The sequence below is a fragment of the Solanum stenotomum genome, chromosome 11, assembly GCF_019186545.1.
Source record: "Solanum stenotomum isolate F172 chromosome 11, ASM1918654v1, whole genome shotgun sequence".
In the NCBI taxonomy this organism is placed as follows: Eukaryota; Viridiplantae; Streptophyta; class Magnoliopsida; order Solanales; family Solanaceae; genus Solanum; species Solanum stenotomum.
Window position 1 is genome coordinate 7,047,031 of NC_064292.1, and position 21,168 is coordinate 7,068,198.

General features: G+C 37.0%; 1 protein-coding gene across 2 annotated transcripts in view; it reads left to right on the plus strand.

Annotated features, from left to right (window-relative positions):
* Positions 1-310: 310 nt before the first annotated feature.
* Positions 311-21,168, plus strand: part of LOC125844495 (uncharacterized) — a 28,254-nt gene continuing 7,396 nt past the window's right edge. Inside the window, exons 1-17 of one of the 2 annotated variants that reach the window (XM_049523807.1) lie at positions 311-832; positions 5,148-5,333; positions 5,857-5,931; positions 7,255-7,333; positions 12,657-12,721; positions 12,933-13,022; positions 15,151-15,240; positions 15,398-15,484; positions 15,703-15,786; positions 16,737-16,856; positions 17,013-17,044; positions 17,137-17,269; positions 18,267-18,722; positions 19,467-20,008; positions 20,080-20,143; positions 20,257-20,359; positions 20,540-20,715. In XM_049523807.1, the coding sequence (XP_049379764.1) occupies positions 599-832; positions 5,148-5,333; positions 5,857-5,931; positions 7,255-7,333; positions 12,657-12,721; positions 12,933-13,022; positions 15,151-15,240; positions 15,398-15,484; positions 15,703-15,786; positions 16,737-16,856; positions 17,013-17,044; positions 17,137-17,269; positions 18,267-18,722; positions 19,467-20,008; positions 20,080-20,143; positions 20,257-20,359; positions 20,540-20,715 (2,616 nt within the window). In that variant the 5' untranslated portion in view covers positions 311-598. The remainder of the gene's footprint in view (positions 833-5,147; positions 5,334-5,856; positions 5,932-7,254; positions 7,334-12,656; positions 12,722-12,932; positions 13,023-15,150; positions 15,241-15,397; positions 15,485-15,702; positions 15,787-16,736; positions 16,857-17,012; positions 17,045-17,136; positions 17,270-18,266; positions 18,723-19,466; positions 20,009-20,079; positions 20,144-20,256; positions 20,360-20,539; positions 20,716-21,168) is intronic. The other variant, XM_049523808.1, reaches the window with a different exon arrangement.

A 21,168-nucleotide genomic window follows, 5' to 3' on the forward strand; every position in this document is an offset into this window, starting at 1 on the left:
GTAAAAAGATAAATTATAAAATCAAATTAAAGATGATTGATTGAAGGATAAATGATACGATATTATAATTATCATCTTCCTTTACATTATTAATGTTTGTTATATGTAATCTTGTATGTAAGATAATATAGTATTTTAATTTTAATGACTCATAAATTTTAAAAATTATTTTATAAATTCAATAATATTAAATAATTATACTAATATAATATAATTTAAATAACAATCAAAATAAACAATCCTACTTGTCAACCATCCAAACAAGGTGTAAATCAACATGTAATTACTACCAAGTCCCACCAAAACGACCAATTTGAGCCCCGAGCCATCTTCCTTCCTACCTTTTTCTTTCTTCTCACATGTCACTACCAAAATTATCAACCAAAAAAAGTCTAACCCCACCACCATTTCTACTCAACAACTCAAATTTACAGACTTTTCTTCACTGACATCAGTAAAATATCCAACAATTTCTCAATCATATTGTGAGTGTTGAAGCCAGCCATTGTAAAAAACACAACAGTAGAGTTTCTCTTCTTTGATCCGGATCTCAGAAGTATGAGATCGAAAAGGGTTGATTTGGAAATTGCGGATTGAAATGCAGTCAAATTCTTCTCCGCCTTTTCCTTTGATTCCACTTGTTCTATTCAATGGCGGTCAATTGAGCGAAGGTGGGTTTGAATTATCTAGGTTTTTGTTTTTGGGTTCTTTGCTCTTCTCTCAAGGAGGCGACGACGGTATGGACTTGTCTAAAGTTGGAGAGAAGATTTTGAGTTCCGTTCGTTCTGCTAGATCTCTTGGTCTTCTCCCTTCTTCTTCTGATCGTCCCGAGGTAAATTCCGATTGCCCTCTTTCAGGCGGATTCAGGATTTCAAGTCCTAATTATGTCAGTGAATACATCGAATAATTGCTATCAGCTCTAGGTTGTCTAAATGTTGATCTTTATGTCTCGGTGGATATTTTATTGAGGTGTTGGCTAATTTTAGTTATCTGAATTGTCTAGAACATTGAAATGTAAAATTTTGATTATAATTAGAGGAACCACCCATTGCATCTACAAAATTATAGGTCCTGCCTTACTATTTGTTGCAATTTTAGTAGGTTTTTGTTCATCAATTTATGCTCCACGTTAGAAGTACTGGGTTTAGACTTTAGCTGAATCTGATATCTCTATCTTGCATCCGCCACTGCTTACAATATTTTTGTTAATTTTGTATTGGAGGCATATTCAGGATTTTAAGTCATTAGGCACTCATTTTTGACAGTGAATTCCATATTAGTATGTGGGTTTGGGCAAACATGTGATCGAACAATTGCTATCAGCTCCTGGTTGTCTATGGTGATCTTTATTTCTCAGTGGGTAGTGTTATAGGTGTTAGGTAATTTTGAGTTATCTGAATTGTTTGGAACAATGAAATGTACAATTTGATTAGAATTAGTTTAATTTTGTACGACGCAGCTGGTGTTCTAAGATGATTGAGTGTAAAAAATATGGACTAAAACTTGTCCTTGAGGTGGTTGTTTTAGAAATTACGGTAATGATACCAGAATGGAGTTAACTTTTGTGTTGAAAATTGGAGACTACAACTTGATTAAAACTTTAAGCGATTTGGTTGAGATAAGGTAGTTATGGAAGTGTTTGAGCATCTCCAAGCTCTTGCTTGCGATAAAAATGGTGTTTTTACCCAGAAGGTTTTTTCTGGTTGTTAAAAAGTTTATAGAGCTCCCTGAGACTAGCTACTTTTATTTTTTTATTTTATTTTATATATATATATGTATATATATTAAAGTTGCACCATAACAGTGCCAAAAGACTTTACTTGGTAGTGGTCTCATTCATGATATCCTCCCTTTTTTCATGAAAGTAATGCTTATTTGATGCTGGAAGGACCCCCCACCGTACAAAGAGGTATAAATAAGTAGAGAGCCTAGACAAAATTTTGGTTCTCAAAAGAAGATATCAATAATATGCTTATAGGAATTTTGTGGGTGCTCCTAAAGTTAAGCTAAAATTAAGACTAAGCCCTAAGTTGTACAAAGTAATGTTCCTCCCCTTTGAAACCTCTCCACATTCCTTTCTCTTATGGTATACACACATGAATGCTAGGAGTGCAATGCTTTGCTTCTCACATGTGGTATACTTCCTTTCTTGGATCATGGCAAGATAATTTTTTTTTTGAGACTGGTAACCTTACTCTATATATCCACAGGTATGCTACAACCTAAAGTATAGTTCCCCTTCAAAAGTATTACAATCTATCAAAAGTTCAAAACTATATGTGTTGCCTATAAACAATCTAGAACATCTAAGATGTCTTCTGTTTGTGCTAATAAACTATGTTTACACCAAAAGTAGAATAGAGCTAGACACTTCATTTTGAAACCCTGAAGACTATTTTGTACATTTTCAAAGCTCCTATTGTTTCACTCTTTCCAAATTGACCACCAAATGCATGCTGGGACACAATCTTCCGTCTCTCCCCCTTCTTTGTAACATTTCCATCCCTGTTCCAGCTACTAAGTACTCCTCTAAAACATCCTGGTTTCACCCACCTGATCCTTTTTAGGCTAGTGAACATTCTATAGCTGTTCTGTCCATTTGCAATGTTTGAAAAGATGGTTGACTGTCTCAGCTTGTTCCCCACACAAATATCACCTAGAGGCCAACTGATAACCTCTCTTGTTCAGGTTCTCATGTGTTAGAACAGCTTCTTTTTCTCGGGGCCAATTAAAACAATTCACTTTGTAAGGCACCTTAGGCTTCCATATCATCTTCCATGGTAAGGTCATTTTATTTATAATGAAGTACCAAGAAGTACTTGAGTAAATAGAAAATTTACAGAAGTACAAATTAAAACATACAAGTCCATAAACTCAGTCATGTTTGTGACAAAAAACCGTTTTGCCAATAAAATAAAATTTGAATGCATCTGAACTACACAAAAGATGACAATTCCTTTTTTTTCCGTGAAAACATCCTTTATTCCTTTCCACCCACACTACCCAAATGATGTGCAAAGGGATGTCCTTTAGATCTTCTTCAGTTTTCTGTTAATCATCTGTGCCTGGCAACCACTAATCAAATATTTGAAGCTTTGTTGCACCGGCCAATGGACCCCAAAAACATTAAAAGATAAGGACCAAAGCTGCCAAGTAAATTTCACTGCAGCCATAAATACTCACAGTTTCTGCAGCACATTCACATAAAAAACACATGTTGCATAATATAAAGCCTCTTCTTTGTAGATAGCATGCACTATGTGAGGCAACCCATCCAAAGCAAGCAACTTTGGGTGGGGCATTAGTTCTCCATAGCATATTCCAAGGCCAATAATCAACGCACTCATCTGATTCTCTCTGCCGCAAGTCATAACAGGATTTAACAGTAAGCTTTCCTTCTCAATTCATTAACCACCATTGAGAGTCTTTAATACTTTTACTTATAAAAAAGAAAAAGAACCACTATTGAGAGTCTTCTTTGCAATCATTTAGTATCACGGCTGAATTTTGCAGAAATAGACCAGCTTCAGCGATTTCCCAGTCTGAACTGAATATTACGTCCAACATTAGACAAGTAATCAGCCAACAATCGGTTTTTATTCACAGCAATGCTATTCAGGGTTGGAAAGAGGTCTTTAAGCAGTCCAGCTTTACTCCAAAAGTCTTTCCATAGTCTGACCTTTTTCCCCTTTTCCCATTCCCCACCTGTCAGTTTAATTGTACTCTTGAATTCTCCCTCCCCACGAATTAACAATCTGCTCCTGGATAGCAGCTCCATAAGGGAAATTATCAGGTTTAGGATCTCCAAAACTGTCTTTTACCATACTTAGAGCCTGTTTAGATTGACTTATTTTAAGTGCTCTTTAGCCAAAATAATTTTTGTAGTGTTTGGATAAAAAAGAAAGTGCTTTTAAGTCAAAATAATAAAAATAAGCCAAAAGTCAATCCAAACAGGCTCTTAGCGATAATAACAGATTTCTACAAAACAGTTTTCATTCATTAAGCCTCCGCAACATTATATTGCATGCATCCGTTCTGCTTTGAATATTCCTCACCTCAAGGACAACACCTATTTAGTATCTTGTGACTTTTTTTTTGATAACCGAGAAATCCGTCTGTTGTGACCCGCCCTTTGGACCAATCACAACCTTCTAAACTCGGTGGATAATGGGCCCGCCCCTCTACCCTTCTCCACTTAAATACCAGGCTTCGCTTTGCATGCTTTGGGACTTGAACCTGCGACCTAAGCCACAAATCCTCCACCTTTTACCACTCGAGCTAGGCCTTGGGGGCTAGCATCTTGTGACTTTTTGCCACTTTACCAGATGCATTTTTCTAGTTTCAGCATTGCCATCCCACAATAAATTATTTCAGCAGATCTACTAAGCTGCTGCTGGATGAGACGAGGGGGGAGTGAAACACATGAAAAATGGTGGAATCTAGTTTCTTCTTGCATATGGTCGTCAATTTGGAGGGAAAGAAACAATAGATGTTTTGAGAATATTACTAACCCAATGCAGAAAGTAAAAGAAAACTGCATTAATACTCTATATTTTGGGTGTAAAGAAGAGGGTATAGATGAAGTAGATCAATTAGTAGATTTCCTAGGCTCTTTGTAATTGTGATTACTTGCCTTTTTATTTTTTGTTTGGTTGCCAGCATACCCTCATTGCTGATGAATATAACTTTACCATTCTCAAAAAAAATAATAATATTATTTCAAAGACTATTTTTTCTCTTCTCCACCTTCAATGGAATTGGGTTAATCATCATTAAAAAGGTTGGTATACCTAAGAATAATGATTGTAGAAATTGGATGGCATGTTATGTACTTTTCTTGAAGGTATCTACTTCTCTCTTATGTGTACACTGTATCTTATGACTTAAGATTTCTTTATCTGTCAACTTTTGGGGTGTAAGCGTTAAAAGAACAATAAACATGTTGCATGCATGCTCCCTCTGTGCACCTTTAGTTGGTAGATATGACTGGAAATAGAAGTGCCATAATTCAGTCTTTCTTTCTAAGGGACGGATAGAAATCATGATAAGCTTAACATTTTTTTGCACTCTCGTAGTCTCGTTTTTTCTACTGTTCTTCTGATGACTATGCCACGAACAATCTTCGTTTTTTTTTTCCTTTTCACAAGATGAAAGTTTGCCTGCAGGTTCCTGAACGAGCTGCAGCTGCTGCTGCACTTGCACGTGTTCTAGCTGGACTACCTCCTCATCAGAGATACACTCTTTCATCAAGCTCGGAAGAACTGAGCTCAATATATGGGAGCAAACCTCCTGGTCAAGTTGTCGAGGAGCTGGAGGAAGAATTCTATGAAGAGGTTCACCTTCTGCATCTTAATAAATATTGTAGCCATATGTGTTTCTGTCATGTACATTCTCTAGTGGATCACTGCAAAAAAGCAATCCCAGAAAAAACAGAAGAAAGAAAGATCTAGGTAAAAAATTGACATTGCTTTAGCCTTGTAAAGGTTGATGCTGGATTTTAATTTGATGGGTCCAGCATTTAGGTTTTTACCCCTGAACATATTACAATTTCAAAATTATGGGTTCCAAATGTTTGAAATTTCTACAAACATTTCACACACATCCACACACGCACGCGCGCTCTCACACACACACACAGTGGGATGGGGGGCACATGCAAGTGGGAGCTATAATGCTGGACAGAGTTGAGGTTGTACAGATGATGATTTCCCCCCATTGCCAGCTTGTTGCAGATTTATTTTTTATTCATCTAATTACTTCATTTTATCTCCTTTCTTCCCCTTAGTTGTCCCTGTACTTAAGCAGTTGCAATCCATATCACGACAATTTTTGTGATAGTTCCTGAGATATGTATAGGAATTTGATCCTGTCGGACATATTCTGGAGCATATGCCATCTGAAGAGAGTGAATTAGCTTACTTGGAAGATCAGGTATTACTTCAATTCTTTCTCTTGGGTGGAGGAGGGAGAGAATCCCCATTTGAATGCTTGTTATTGACATATTGTACAAGTTTGATTGTTGTTTGTTATGTTTCAACTGTATTGCAATTAACAATACACATCTTTATTTTATGATACAACAACATTCCTAGTGTAATCCCGCAAGTGGATTTGGGTAGGGTAGATTGATAGAGTATACGCAGGCATTACTACCTTGGGAGGTAGAGAGATTTGAAAGTGCAAAAGGAAGATTTGAAAGCGCCTTTACAATTTGTCAACCTTTCACTAGGGAGCTAACAAAGTCCAAAATTGCTCAGTACTAAATATAGTGTTAACTTTTGATCCAACAAAAATGATAACGTTTACCTTTGAGAGTGATTTGGAGTTGAGATGCCACCAAACATCTTCAGTTTCTCATTTCTCAAACAGCAAAAATCACAGCAGAAACTATCCTCCAGATATTCTTGATGGCCTTATCAACTCTTCACAGGCTCCAACTTATGTATGCCTCTCTCAAGTGTTGTGGCAAGACCCATTTCAAACCAAAAATACAAAGAACGTACTCCATAGGTCAGTAGCCACTGAACAATGTAGAAATCGATAACTGACACTCTCTAGACTTCCCGTACACATATTGCATCTGTTGACCAACTGAAAACCCCTTCTCTTAAGATTGTCTTGTGTTAAGGACATGCTCTATTAGCACAGAGATCTCCTGTCAGGACATATTTAAGACCTTTAGTTCGAGAAGTCTTTCCTTTATTTATTATATATATTCTATACCTAGTTTAATAGGGAAAGTTCGATCGAGCTCGGGTTGAGCTGCACTTGGTTCGGTACATAGTAAGCTCGGTTGGGCTCGGTTCAATAAGAGGGTAAGCTTGGAATTGTGCTAATATTTTGTGCTGTTGTACATTTGGTGAGAGTAAAGTAGTTGGATACTCCACTCTTTCTATCCCTTTTTTCTTCACATTTATTCATTGTAAAAAGTAGTTGGGATTGTTTGATGGCTTATGAGTTGGTAATCTGCAATGACATGATGGAGCTGGTTTTCTTGGATTTTGCCTTTATTTGATGGAATTGAGTATATGTTTTTTTTGTCAGCTGCTTTCCTATTTTGTTAATAATTCTCCTTTCATAAGAAGGGCAATTCATAGTACAAAAAAGTGTAGAAATCACCTTATATAATTGGCTTTGTCATGGATAAAAGAGCGTTGGAACTTTTTACCAGTATGCTTTTATAAGATATGTATCAACTGTATAAATGAATTCTCCATTACTAAAAAAATGATTCTGCTATGTATTAAACTATAGGCCACTCTTAGATTATCACAGCTGGACAGAATTTCTGAACGCTTGTCTCGCCATGTTATGGAGCATCATGAAGTAATGGGTAAGAGTTGTTCTTGGTGTTTTCCCCCTCAATCTAGTGGAACCATTAAAAGTGCTTGAAGGTTGCTGTGGTCTCTGTCTCATCCACATTTGTTTGGTTAATGCTTTCTGAGTATTGATTCTTGATGTTATTTCAGTCTATTTTGTTTCTTTAATATTTTTAATTTCTTTGTGCAATAGTAGTTCTATTACTTGGTATCTTGTTTAGATGTGTAAAAGATAGGAAAAAGGGTAAGAAATGATGTGTCACAACCAAAAAAAATGACATGATGATACTCGTCTAATCCCACCAAGACAAGTTAGCCTAAAACCCAATGATACGAAAGAAATGCGGAAATAAACTAAAAATAAGATAAGCGCGGAAAACTTAGTCATTCTCAAATACCCCAAAACTTGGTTGTCATGTGTACAAGCCATTAATGTAATAATACATAATTTGAAAGATAAATACAAGTCTCAATGTCTTTGTATAGAACAAAAACATAAATAAGGAACAAGATGGCTTGTCGGGATGACAAACAACTACCTCTCAATGTCTTCTCAATAAGCCTTGGAAAAGATAGAGAAAAGTAATCACGCAGAACCGGACTCGGAATCTACACAAGTGTAAAAGCAAGGAGTGAGTACCAAACAACATGGTACTCAACAAACAACCCACTAAAGACAAGGTAAAACTAGCTAGAGTACGAGAACTCCTTTCATCCCAACCGAACCGCCACACTATAATCTGCATAGAACTTCAACCTAACCTAACAATTTACAATGCCTAGTTCACAAGGTTTCATATTCATAGTTTAACAATTACATTTCATCAAATCATAAGTGTCAAATTCATCAATCACAATAGTGAAGTTTATCAATCATAATTATCAAGGTCATCAATCACAAGCATCAAAGTCATCAATCACAATTATCAGGTTTATCTATCACAAATATCAATCGGGACTCGTGGGGAACACCCATAGTCTAGGTTCTAGCCGACAAAGACCCATCAATAACACTCATCGGCAATGACCTCGACATCAATAGCACTCGTCGGCAATGACCTTGGCATCAATAACACTTGCCGGCAATGACTTCAGCATCAATAACACTCGCCGACTATGACCTTTGCATCAATACAGTATATCACCTCACAGTGTTCCAGAACCAATGCAAATAGGCATGTTCACACAATAATGAAGAGATGACAATCACAAGCAATTCACATCCACAACAATACTATCAAAGTATCACATAAATCACTGAATCAATATCAACACTCAAAACAATTCACAATTCACAATTCACAATTCACAATACACCATTATCAACACATTGCCTTTTTCATTAACCTCATTTCTATCATTAAGGTTATTCAATTTGAGCAATTAACCCATCACCTCATTCCCATTACTCCCCAACACATACAACAAAGAGAGTTCAAGATTCTACAAGCTTTAACAAGGTTTAGAAGTTCACTTGCCTTAATCAATCACAAATCAATCGAAGACTTGAGCTTTTCCCTTTCGAACGATGTCCAAATGAACACAATCTATTCAAACAAGTATTCCCAATGAGATTCCGGAATTAACAAACACCCATATCAAGCAATTTGAATAAATAGGTCTAAAAAACCCGATTCCAAAAATAAGGCTTGAATCTGAAACTTGTTACATAAATATGTTACCCAAAGCATTTGGAATCTATTGGTGAAAACCATTTCGAATACGGAGTTGTATTCAACTCATAATCACTATTGTTATAAAACTTGAAGTTCTTGAAAACCTTTCAAACTTTGCCAATCAAAATCCCAAATTTGATGTTAGAATTCACAAATGATCATTAGGGATATGAAGGTTTAGGGTTATATACATTTAACCAACTAATTCACCTTGAAAACCCTTTTTAAAATCGCCACACAAGGGTTCCCAGAGCTCAAAAATGGAAAAATGGGGAAGAAACCCCAAATTTTGGAAATAAACACATCCAGGGGTCCACCGCAAAACATGGACCCTTGGTGCATTAACTCTCCGCAAACGCGGGAGAGTCTCAGTGAACACAGAGGTATGCATCCCGACCCTTCGCGAACATGGGAGCTCTTTCGCAAATGCCGAGGTCTGTCTTCAGTCACTACCACCAACAACATCACAAGGCACAAAATTCACCGAAAGGACCCTCGGGATTCGTTCGGAACCCTGTACACACAAACCAGATAAGAGTGAACTCGACGTCCGGACTCCATGGAACCATCGAAACACGAATTCAAGGTCTCCTCAACTCGGAACCCGTGAAAGGCACAATGAACAAACATAATGCCTAAAAAGGCCAAAATAAGCTAGAGACCTATGGAAATTCAACCAAGACCTCCATTAGATCTAAAATCATCCCCCGAATCCAACGAAGCTGTTGTAAATTTGATCCAAGGATCCAAACCTCAAATGTTGACCAAAGTCAACCCAAAGACTAAAATCTCACCAATTTCCAACTTAGGACCTCAAATCCACGAAAGGACTCCAAATCTGAAACAGACAAATCTCTTATACCAATTTCCACATTTCGGGACTGATGGAATCGACGGAATTCCATTTTGAGACTCGAAACTCCAAAAGACACTAAAAACCACTTTTTAACAACTTTAGCCTTTCAAACTCAAAAATTTCCACAATACACAACTTTTTACTCAACTTGAAACCAATTTTCACAAACCTCAGAAATGACTCGGGGCAACCATCGGGAGGGGTAAATAGTAATTTTGCAAAAATTTTCAAAAATGACCAACCGGGTCATTACATGATGGAACAACTTTGATTATTCCATCAGTTTGTTGGGAATTTCTAGCACTTGCACATGTTTCAGACTAGGTAAATTCCTGATACTAGGCACAATTACATCAAACCAATCAAATCAAATCTAATCGTATACTCTTTTGACAAGGTAACTAATATTTTTAATTTGGATAATCTTCTGTGAAAAATAGAGGACATACAACAAAACATAAATATTTTAAGAATTAATCATCTTCTACACAACCAAGGACTCACTAGTGCACCAAGATTGAAGAATGAAACACTATTTTTCAAATGTACAAAGTTATTCCCTTTCCCTCAAATGCTCTCCTATTTCTCTCTTTCCACATCACTCACATTATGGCTAGACCGCAACATCCGATGCCCTGCAACTTCTCTTTTTTTATTCTGAAGGCACAACTATGAATGAAGTACATCTTTTCTGATCAGTGATCTCTACATTTTCCACTGCAAGTTGAACCAATTTGATTCTATCGACCACAATTGTGTAGTCACTTTCAATGCAATAAGAGGTGATTCACATCTTCATTTGAAAATATACACATAAAACACAAGCTAGCATATCTGATTCTCATATCATCTAAAGTTCCTAGTGTTAGATTCACCTCCTTACCACTAGCCAAGTGAAAGATTGCCGCATCATCTATTCTAATAGCTATATGTCCTAATATCAACCATAGATTCACCCAAGGAAGCAGGCTCATTTTTATACTCTCCTCCTCGCTTTCCCTTGCATCCAACCCCCTCTATTCGTCTACCCTCTCCAACTCCCCCACCCTCACTTAATGATCTATTTTATTTTCACCTCAACCCTCCCAAACATCTCTGTCCCACACCCTAATATCCCTTTTAAGCATCTTCATTTTTTTGTCTGAATTCGACATCACGTATGTAACCAAAAAGGAAGGGTGATGGTAGAACACCTTGCACCCTATCAAGGAGGAACATGAGTTTAAGGATTGCTTCCCAGACGAGGAAATAGCTGTCACAGAAGAGGAACTGAAAGAAGAGGAACTGAAAGCCACTTGACTGTAAGGAGAGGAGGGCAATGGAAATTTGACTTTGATGGCATGACTAATCAAAATGTTTTGCAAGTTGGAAGGATGGGTTCCCCACCACCACATAACTATTCTACCAACTACATTCTTAAATAAGAATGTGGTTGTTAAATGAACTTAGAGAACTCCTCCATACCACTAGAAATCACCCTACACCCTTCCCTCTCCTCCGGATATTGAATTGTATTAAAATCCCCACCTAAAACCCATGGGATATCCCACTCCCCCATAGTAGTTATCATCTCCTCCCAAAATCCTGGCTTTGAACTCCTCTCCTTACAAGGCCACACACTCCCCCAAATCCCCACTCTACTCCATTTTTGCAGCAGAGTCTAACTGCTAACAAGAACTCTCCTTTCTTTACCTCCATCAGCACCCACTTTCCTTCATCCCATGATAAGAGGATACCCTTTGCATTTCGCCTAGCCGGTAGGGATGGCAATGGGGTGGGGAGGGGCGGGGTGGGTTTTGGGCTATGCGGGCCAGAGCAGGTTTAAGGATGTAGGGATGGCAATGGGGCGGGGAGGGGTGGGGTGGGTTTTGGGCTAAGCGGGGTGGAGTGGGTTTAAGGATATGTGGGGTGGGGGCAGGGGGCGGGGGGTGGGTTGAAATATTTTAAAAAATAAATTAATGTGGGGCGGTTTGCTGGTTTATGTGGGGTCAAACAAAACAAAAGTTAAAAAAATTTACTTCTAAAATCTTGCGAAATACTAACTACAATGTTAGGAATAAAATTGTATTCTGCTATTTCAAATTAACAAAAGTTAAACTAACTATTCATTTCTGTTAGGAGAAATGAATAGCATTGTGTTTTGCTGTTTGAAATAGTAAAATAGTATTGTATTCTGCTTCTGCTACACACATGGAAATATGAAATAACTAAAAATTATCCCTAATCCTTTTTCGGAAGTGAAGCAAAACATGTGGAGCAGGGCGGGTTGAAAACACATAAAATACAATGTAGAGTTGGGTGGGGTGGGTGGAAAACTTTGTGGGTTAAGGCTCAACCCGCACCCCCCCCCACCCCCCGACCCATTGCCATCCCTACTAGCTGGAACAAACTCATATTTCACCCACCTTCCTCCCCAAATACTTCTTACAATACTGTCAAACACCACTTCCATGCCAGTTTCTTGAAAACATGCAAGAACAGCACCCAATTCCTTTAAATCAACCTTGATGATGGCCCTTTTGTTAGGGTCATTCATTACCCTCACATTCCAACTAATGATTTTTACTATCCATAAAAAATAGTTGTACCCTTACCCCTCCCTCCCTCTCCCCCCCTCCCTTCCTTCCCCTCTTCCATACCTACCTTTGAATTGCTTAACTTGTGAAAATTTTATAGAATAACATTATTGATGAAATTGATGTTAGTCATTTTGCGAGTCCCTAGTGGGTAGTACTTTGGTTATTTTCATTTAGTTAACATGTGAACTTTTTCCTTCTAATTTTGATTTTTTTGTTATATCGGCAGTGAAGGGAATGGATCTTGTGAGACAACTAGAAAGAGACTTGAAGATTGCGAATGTCATTTGCATGGTAAGCAGCTGATGTTGTTGCATTTGAACTTCTTTGTTGTTCTAGTAAGAAGATTCCTAATTGTTGCAAGCTCTTTCAGTGATAGATCACCTTTTTACATTTTTCTTTGTATCAAGATAATACGAGTTGCTTCTTATAGTTTCTGTAACAGTTTGGTTAGAAACAGGTTCATCTCAGTTTTCCAAACTTCGTTCTTTTTTGAGTTTTGCAGAATGGTCGCCGGTATTTAACCTCTTCAAGGAATGAGGTTTCAAGGGATCTCATTGTCTCCAACAATTCTAAAAGAAAACAAGCACTCTTGGTACTTTCCCATCCTTAACTCCTTCACAGATCAGTGATACTATTGCTTCCCCTTCCCCCACCACCCCTTTTTTCCTGAAAAAAACATATATATTACCTTTAGTGGGAAGTAATAGAATTATGTCCAATATTTGTTTCTTACTCAGCAATGAGATTCCATGTCATTCCTCGTCAATGGTTAGAATTTCACATTTCTCCTGGTAATGTTTCATAAAAGTATTTCACATTTTAAAGTTAGTTTCAAATAAATTGTACGATTTGGTAACTTTTTGCATCCTTGAAAGCAAAATCTTGCTATTTTATGTGTTTCCACCTGGAGGACAAACTTTACTGGAACTCTCGATGAAATTTTCCATAAGTTCCTCTCTACTTTATTGGGACAAATTTAGAACATTGGTACAGTGGTGATATGCATTGCAATCTAATGTTGAATTTGCTGACTGGCCAATTTGTACGTGCACACACATATCGAGGAGAAAAGACACTTTTTCTTGCACCAGATGATTGTAGTACCCACTCATTCTCTCTCTCTCTCTCTCCCTGTGTGTGTGTGTGTGTGTATACGATACAAATGTACATATGTATAAAAAACAAATGTACATATCTATACTATTACGAAAGCATGATGCTCCAACATGAAGTTTTGATAATTTTACCCTTCATACGTGTATTATATGTTGGATAAAATTGTAGTTATAATTAACTTTTACAATCTTCAGCATTTCCGTTTATTCATTGGTTGACCTTTTTAATTACTTAAAAGACCTCTTTATTTCCTTGTATGGTAACACTAGGAAGGCATTAACATTTTAATGATAAGAACTTCATTATTTCGTTGTATGGTAACATAATAAAAGCAGTAAATATCTTTTCACAGTTCCAAGTTTTTATTTCCTTAATTCCAATTCCTTAAGTTTGCATTAGAAACGAGAAACATTTCAAAGTACACACTTTCTTGTTTTACTGAATATATATATTAATATAAGGTGCATACTTGATTTTATTTTTTTTGAATATTTATGTGTGTCTGTGCGTGTGTATATATATGAGTCTTGCTAACCTACTACTACATGAAGGTAGCATTTTAGCATTGTACCCATTTTTTGTTTCTCTTAAATACGCCTTATAATACATAGTCAACACATTAGTGAACTGGGTACTTTTGTCTTCCATCTTAAAAAACTAAATCTAGCTTTCTTTTCTCTCCATCAGGTTGCTTTCTAGTCCTTTCCGCCTCCTTTTTTTTCTTTTGCATACCCATATTGAAATTCTAGGCAATTCCAATTCACTTAAATATTCCAAACAAAAAAAGGAATACAAAGAATGATTCAAGGCCTGTTGATGATTATGGGAAGGAGATTGAAACCCATTTGGTCATATTCTTTTTCTCAGCGAAGAACTATAACTAAAAGAATTCCACGCGTCGAGAGATGAGTTAGTTGGGCCTTCAATTTTCAAGAACAGAGAAAGGCTACAGAAAATAACAGAAGACGAAATAGAAGCAACGGTCCATAGTAGGTTTTATGAATAGTCTATGAGAATTATTGAATGGTTTTCTTTTGGGGTTATATTCAGTTCCAAATAAGTCCTTGTACTTGAGTTCATGCTACGAAATTTCGCTTTCGACTTTTTCGTTTATAATATTTGACAACGTTTAGTTCAATGTAACACATAAATGAAAAACAAGAAGTAAGATGCGTCTGCTTCTTCAGTGTTAATATTGTACAAATGCACAGATATAATTTCTGTGAAATTTGAGAAGAACCATTTTTGGAGATGAACTTAGTCCTACAATCCTTGTTTTTCGTCAGAACTCAGAATGGCTGTTGAGGAGTGGGATTTCTAGAGAAGAAATGGGGGGATTTTGATGAAAGATAAAATGGTCCTTAAATTTAATGTGTTGGCACAAAATTGTAAGGGTATTTTGGTAAATTAAAAAATGGAACATTGTTATCCTACTACCTTCATGTAGTAGATGTGTAAAGTTGCTCTTCTTTTTTCGTATTTTCAGATGGAGCTGTTCTTATTTATCTCTCTTTGTGATGTACTAGTTTTCCATATAGAGTCTAGGATTCCCTCCTCCTTTCTGTGTGTATTTGAATCTTTTTAAGAATTGTTTCTCTTTGTAGGATGTTCTTCCTGTCCTGACTGAGCTGCGCCATGCACTAAACATGCAATCAACACTTGAAACTCTTGTTGAGGAAGGAAGATTCTCAAAGGTTCATTCAACTTCTGATATTACTTAGGGTAGCATCTAGCATGACATCTTGTGCATTCTTCCTCCTAGTGATATAGTTCCTTCTTATGGCTTATCATGTTTGCTATAGGATTATAGCATACGTACCTTGTCATAATGCTCACTCAACGAACTTGCAGGCATTCCAAGTACTATCAGAATATTTACAACTTTTGGACACACTTTCAGAGCTTTCTGCCGCACAAGAGATGAGCCGTGGTGTTGAGGTAACTAATTGGATCCCTCATCTAAATAAAGAAAAACTTCTCTTTATTTTGAGAAACTCTTTTGCTTATCTTCTCCTAGTTTTTACACTTGTTCACCTAATTTTTCCCCTTCCTCTTCTTCGTGGTTGCTTTTCTCATCTTTGCTTGTGGTGGTTTTGGACCTTTTGGATATGTGAACAACTTGATCATGCTCTTTGATATTCGCAAAACTTTGGCAGGTTTGGTTAGGGAAAACTCTTCAAAAGCTGGATTCACTTCTATTAGGAGTGTGCCAGGATTTCAAAGAGGAGAACTATGTAACTGTGAGTGAATCAGCCTTCTTCACATTATAAATTGGTAAAATATCATTGTATTTATTTTCCGTCCAGGGTACTGATTGGTAAGTGGAAAGAGGATGGGGAGACAGACTACTTCTCTATTCAAAATCTATTTTGTATATGCTTTTCTCTTCTTCTTCATTCTTTTCTTTTCTCCTTGGTTCTGCTCTTGTAAATGCACAAACGATTAAGTTGAATCACTGTTTAAGTTGGCTTATGCCTTGATATTTCTGTAGAAGCGCGCTCTCTCTCACACACACTCACTTTGCTTCTAGGGGGGATATACACCACCTAAGGAGTCGTTTGGTGAAGGGATAAGGATAAGAATCCCAAGATAAGATATGGGATTTTTTTATCTTATGTTTTGTTATAATTTTTGTTTCCGGTATAAGTAATCCAAGAATAATTTATACCACCATTGTGGTATTATTTTTACACCACATTCTATGTGGGATAACAATCTTGGGATAAAACAACCAAATGACAAATATGCCCTTCTCAAAGCTCTTCTCCCAAAGTCCATTAAGAAGGCCAAAGTAATAATTGGAAACAAAAGTTATTCCAAGTTTATCTAGTACCAAACCAAACACATGTTTTATATTATAACCTGTATATCCCATTTTTAATCCAATGAACCAACAACGACAAAATACCTACTGAAATCCCACAAGTGGGATCTGGGAGGGTAGAATGTACGCACTTTATATATCCACAAAAGAATCCCATTATTGTTTAATCCTAGTATTATAATCCTGACATTTATAATTTGTTCTCAAACCAAATTACTACTTAAGCTTCTTGCTTCAATTGCTATTGGATTTAGAACAAATTTACTTGTAATATACCTTTTGGTTTGAAAGGAGTACATTTTCCTCTCTTCTTTTAAATTGCGACTCTGGTTCTATTTTTCATTGTTGTGTTTGCGCTGATCTCAGGTAGTTGACGCTTATGCACTAATTGGAGATGTCGCTGGCCTTGCTGAGAAGATACAAAGTTTCTTTATGCAGGAGGTTCTATCTGAAACCCACTCAGCGCTGAAGACTACTGTACAAGAGGTGTGTTGTATTCAGTTTTGGGGGATATATGGCTAAAGTACTAGGTATACAAGGAATAGAATTAAGCTTAGTTTGCATACCCTTTTTGATGGAGGAGATTTGAAGAAAATTGAATTTTTTATTTTATTTGTTTAAAGACAGCTCCTCTTGTTGCAGGATCTGGATAACAACAATGTGCCCAGTTCTAGGTACATATTTTTCATGCCTTTCTACTTCCTCCACTAATTGTGGTTTTCTTCTCTCTCACTCTTGATTTGTCGTTTGTGTCCCATTTTTTCAGGCTCACGTATAGTGATCTGTGCACTCAGATACCTGAATCCAAGTTCAGGCAATGTTTGCTAGCAACATTAGCTGTACTTTTTAGGTTGATGTGTTCATATCATGCAATACAGAGCTTCCAGCCCGAGGATAAGGTGTGTACAGTGATGATTAATGTTTACTCCATGACAGGTTTTAAGTGCTTCATGTATGCCTTAGGTGTATGCTTAGGCAAAGGGGAGCCTTGGAGCAACGGTAAAGTTGTCTCTGTGTGAACTGTAGGTCATGGGTTCGAGCCGTGGAAGCAGCCACTAATGCTTGCATTAGGGTAGGCTGTCTACATTGCACCCCTTGAGGTGTGGCCCTTCCCCAGACCCTGCGTGAACGCAGGATGCTTTGTGCACCAGATTGCCTTAAATGTATGCCTTAGGTCCAAACATATAAGTTCTATAAGTTCATGGTGACCGTAGGTGTACCTTGTAAATTATTCCATCTCTGCATGGCATTCTTTCCTCTGTACTTGTGGTCTCTTTTGGGAAGCATGGTGTACCATACCAAGTGTTAACCTTTCTTTTTTTTAGTTAAAAGTAATCATTTTAGCTGCTAGAAGAGTCAATTTTTTCTCAAAGTTTATGCCTTTCCATAGGTAATGGTATCTTTTCTTATGATGGCAATTTTGCGTGGGCAGCACCCTCTTTTCTAAAATCCCATTACTTCACCTTACTTGTTTCAAGATTTGGTTGATCTGTACCATTTCAAAAAAAAAAAAATTTGCTTGCTATGTGATGCTGTTGGTTTTTCCTTCGTGAGCCTGACTTATCAAAGTTGCATGAATACTGAATACTTATCCATTTTCTCTCTGTAGAAGGTTTATGGTCCTGTCAGGTTGTACCTGAAAATAGAATATTTATGGTAAGAGTTCAGTAGAGAAGCTAGTCCAGAATGAATTTTGATGAAACAGGCTTGAATTTTAGTTAGTAACTAAGTAGACTATTATGTCTGAACTACATTAGAATAGCTCAAGCCTGCAGAACACTTGCTTAAAACGAGCAGTCTGCCTCCCCCCTCCTCCCGGATATATTAAGGAAAGGTTAAGATACAAGACTATGAATTGTTGACACATTAACCAAATTTGTTTGTGATTGACAACAGGAAGATATTTCGTCACCAAGCACTGAGAGAGCACAAACTTTAGCCTCTGTTGAAGACCCATCAACTACTTCTGTTGCTTCATCTGACACTGCCATGCACGGTTCATCCAACATAAATTATAGGGTTGAAGAGGCAAGGGATGATGGAAGTACAGCATCAAGCAGCGGATCCCCCTGGTTTCAGCTCAGGAAAGATGCTACGACCTTTGTTTCACATACATTACTTAGAGGTCGAAAGAATCTTTGGCAACTTACAACAAGTCGTGCAGCTGTCTTGCTTTCTTCACCGGCTATTCATTCATCTAGCATCCATCAATTCTTAATAACTTATGAAGATTTAAACATTTTTGTACTGGCTGGGGAAGCCTTTTGTGGAAGTGAAGCAGTTGAGTTCAGGCAGAAAGTGAAATCTGTTTGTGAAAGTTATTTAGCTGCTTTCCATCGGCAAAATATACATGTAAGTTAGACTTATACATGCGTTTATACCAGTATTATGCAGAACTGTTTGTATTACAGCCCCAGGGGTGGGGGATGAGAGTTGTAATGAATGGTCAAATAGTTTCATGTTTGTGATTGTTTTTGAGTTTCAAGGGAAGAGGCAATGCTTTTCGTTGAAATTTTATTAAGTCGCATGTGTATAATAGATAGCCCTGTGAATTTGGTCTATGTCTGAGTACTTCTCTTACTTGGAAGAATGACTTGTGGAAATTCATGACAAAAAATATGGTCTTTTATAGTGTCTGGAAGATATTTCTTAGACCCTCAATTTTCATGTAATGTTTTTTGTTATTTGCATAAAATATAATTGTTCAAGCTTTTTCTTGCCTGAGTGTCATTTCTGCAAGTTCATCCATGAAAGCTCATCTAAGCTAGCTGTCAGTTACACTTCATTTGTTAGTATTGTAATGACAGTGAAAAATTGTGCTTGGTAATCTTTGTAGTGAAAAATTGTGCTTGGTAATCTTTGTACTCAACCTCAAATTCATGAAAATGTTCATCATCTGTACCGGGGCTTGTGTTTGGAGAAATGGTGATCGGTTATGCAACCTAGCTCATTTAAGCTTGTTCTATATGAAGTCATTGTCAGGTTTAATTTAATAATATGAACATTAAAGACCCTTCATTATCTGGAAAAAGAGTTATCCTATCTGTATTTTACACCCTCTACTCGATAAGATTTTAAAAATCTTTCCTCATACAGGCTCTCAAGATGGTGCTGGAAAGGGAGCATTGGCTGATATTGCCGCCAGAGACAATCGAAGTAGTAAGCTTCGCTGGGCTTGTCGGTGATGGAGCAGCTTTGATAGTTTCATCTGAGACCTCTCCGAATACTCGATTGCTGCAAGTACGCAAGCCTGTACATCCTATCCAAACTAAATCCTCTAAGAGGAATGGATTTTCAAGTTGGCTTAAGGGTGGAAATCCATTTCTGCCAAAACTAAATGGTAGTTCGAGGGAATACTTGGAGTCTTGTTTGCCTAATGGATCTGCAATGCAAGAAAGTGGAAACTCCAATGAAGATTCTTTGGATAAGAGTTCTTTGAGAAACAGTGATGTAATTCATGTCAATGGGAATACTAATTTATCAGAAGATGAAAATGAAGATCTTCATGCTGATTTTATTGATGAAGATAGCCAACTACCTAGCCGGATTTCTAAACCTGGTCATTCAAGAAGTCGTTCTTCACATTGGAGCAATGAACAAATAAAAGAGCAAACAGGATCATCACTTAGCCTCCTGAGGTAAATACTGCTCATACTTGGATATGCTGATGATGAAGAATTCTGTCAAGCTGAATATAAATGCAACACAGGTCATTGGATAAATATGCAAGGTTGATGCAGAAGTTAGAGATTGTTAATGTTGAGTTTTTTAAGGTACTTTTATTGCCTTTAGATGCCATTGATCTCCAATTAGATATTTCTTTCTGTCTGGTAATTTGCTTTCATGTTCTTTTCATCCTTTTTTTTAAAAATGATTTCCTTGACAGGGATTTTGCCAATTGTTTGGGATCTTCTTTCACTTCGTCTTTGAGACCTTCGGTCAGCAAAGTATTCATCCAAGTGGAAAGGCTGTGACTGACACGCTGTCGCGTAAGTATTTTTATTCATTCACTTCCTCCAACACTCTCAAAAGGAATTACTTATGATTCATTCTTCTATTGCATTTTTTTCTTTCTTTTAAAATTTTTTACCTCATTCATTTTCTTGTATGTTAAAATTTTGGTCTGCCTTTTACCCTTTATAAAATCCCTGTTTCCCTCATGGTCCCAGATAGACTGAAGACTGCATTATTACGAATAACACACGATTGTGACCAATGGATGAAACCCCAGTCTCAATCATTTTCTTCCTCTTCTCCCTCAAGCTCAAGTACATCATTTCCTCACATGGATGTCACTCCTACCAGCCCACGTAGTTACTTAACTGGTGCATCCCTGGGACTGAAGGTACTTACTTCTGTACAAAAGTAAGGTTTATGGGATACGTTTTTTCCAAATATCTGGTCCACTTTTATGATACAACTGTACTTGTACTGGTATTGATACTTGCTTGGTCACTGACCTTTCTCCTCAATTCTTCGCTTGTGGGTTGGGATGTTCTCGTGAGAATACAATTGAACTTTTACTTTCATTTCCATTTTAAACTCCATATTGTTGTCCAATCTCCAATATTTGGTATGTCTTGATATGTATACTTTACCTTTCCACTGTGTTTAAACTCCTACATGCTTCATTTTCCTTCAATTGTCAAATGAACAGCAATGAGTAATGATGTGTTACAATTTACGTCACTTGTGTAGTCCTTCCTTATAACAAGCTCAAAATCATGAAATGGTATAGGTTTGGAAGCAGAGTTAACTATAAATGGTCATAAAAACTTAATATGTTCTTGGGAGAATA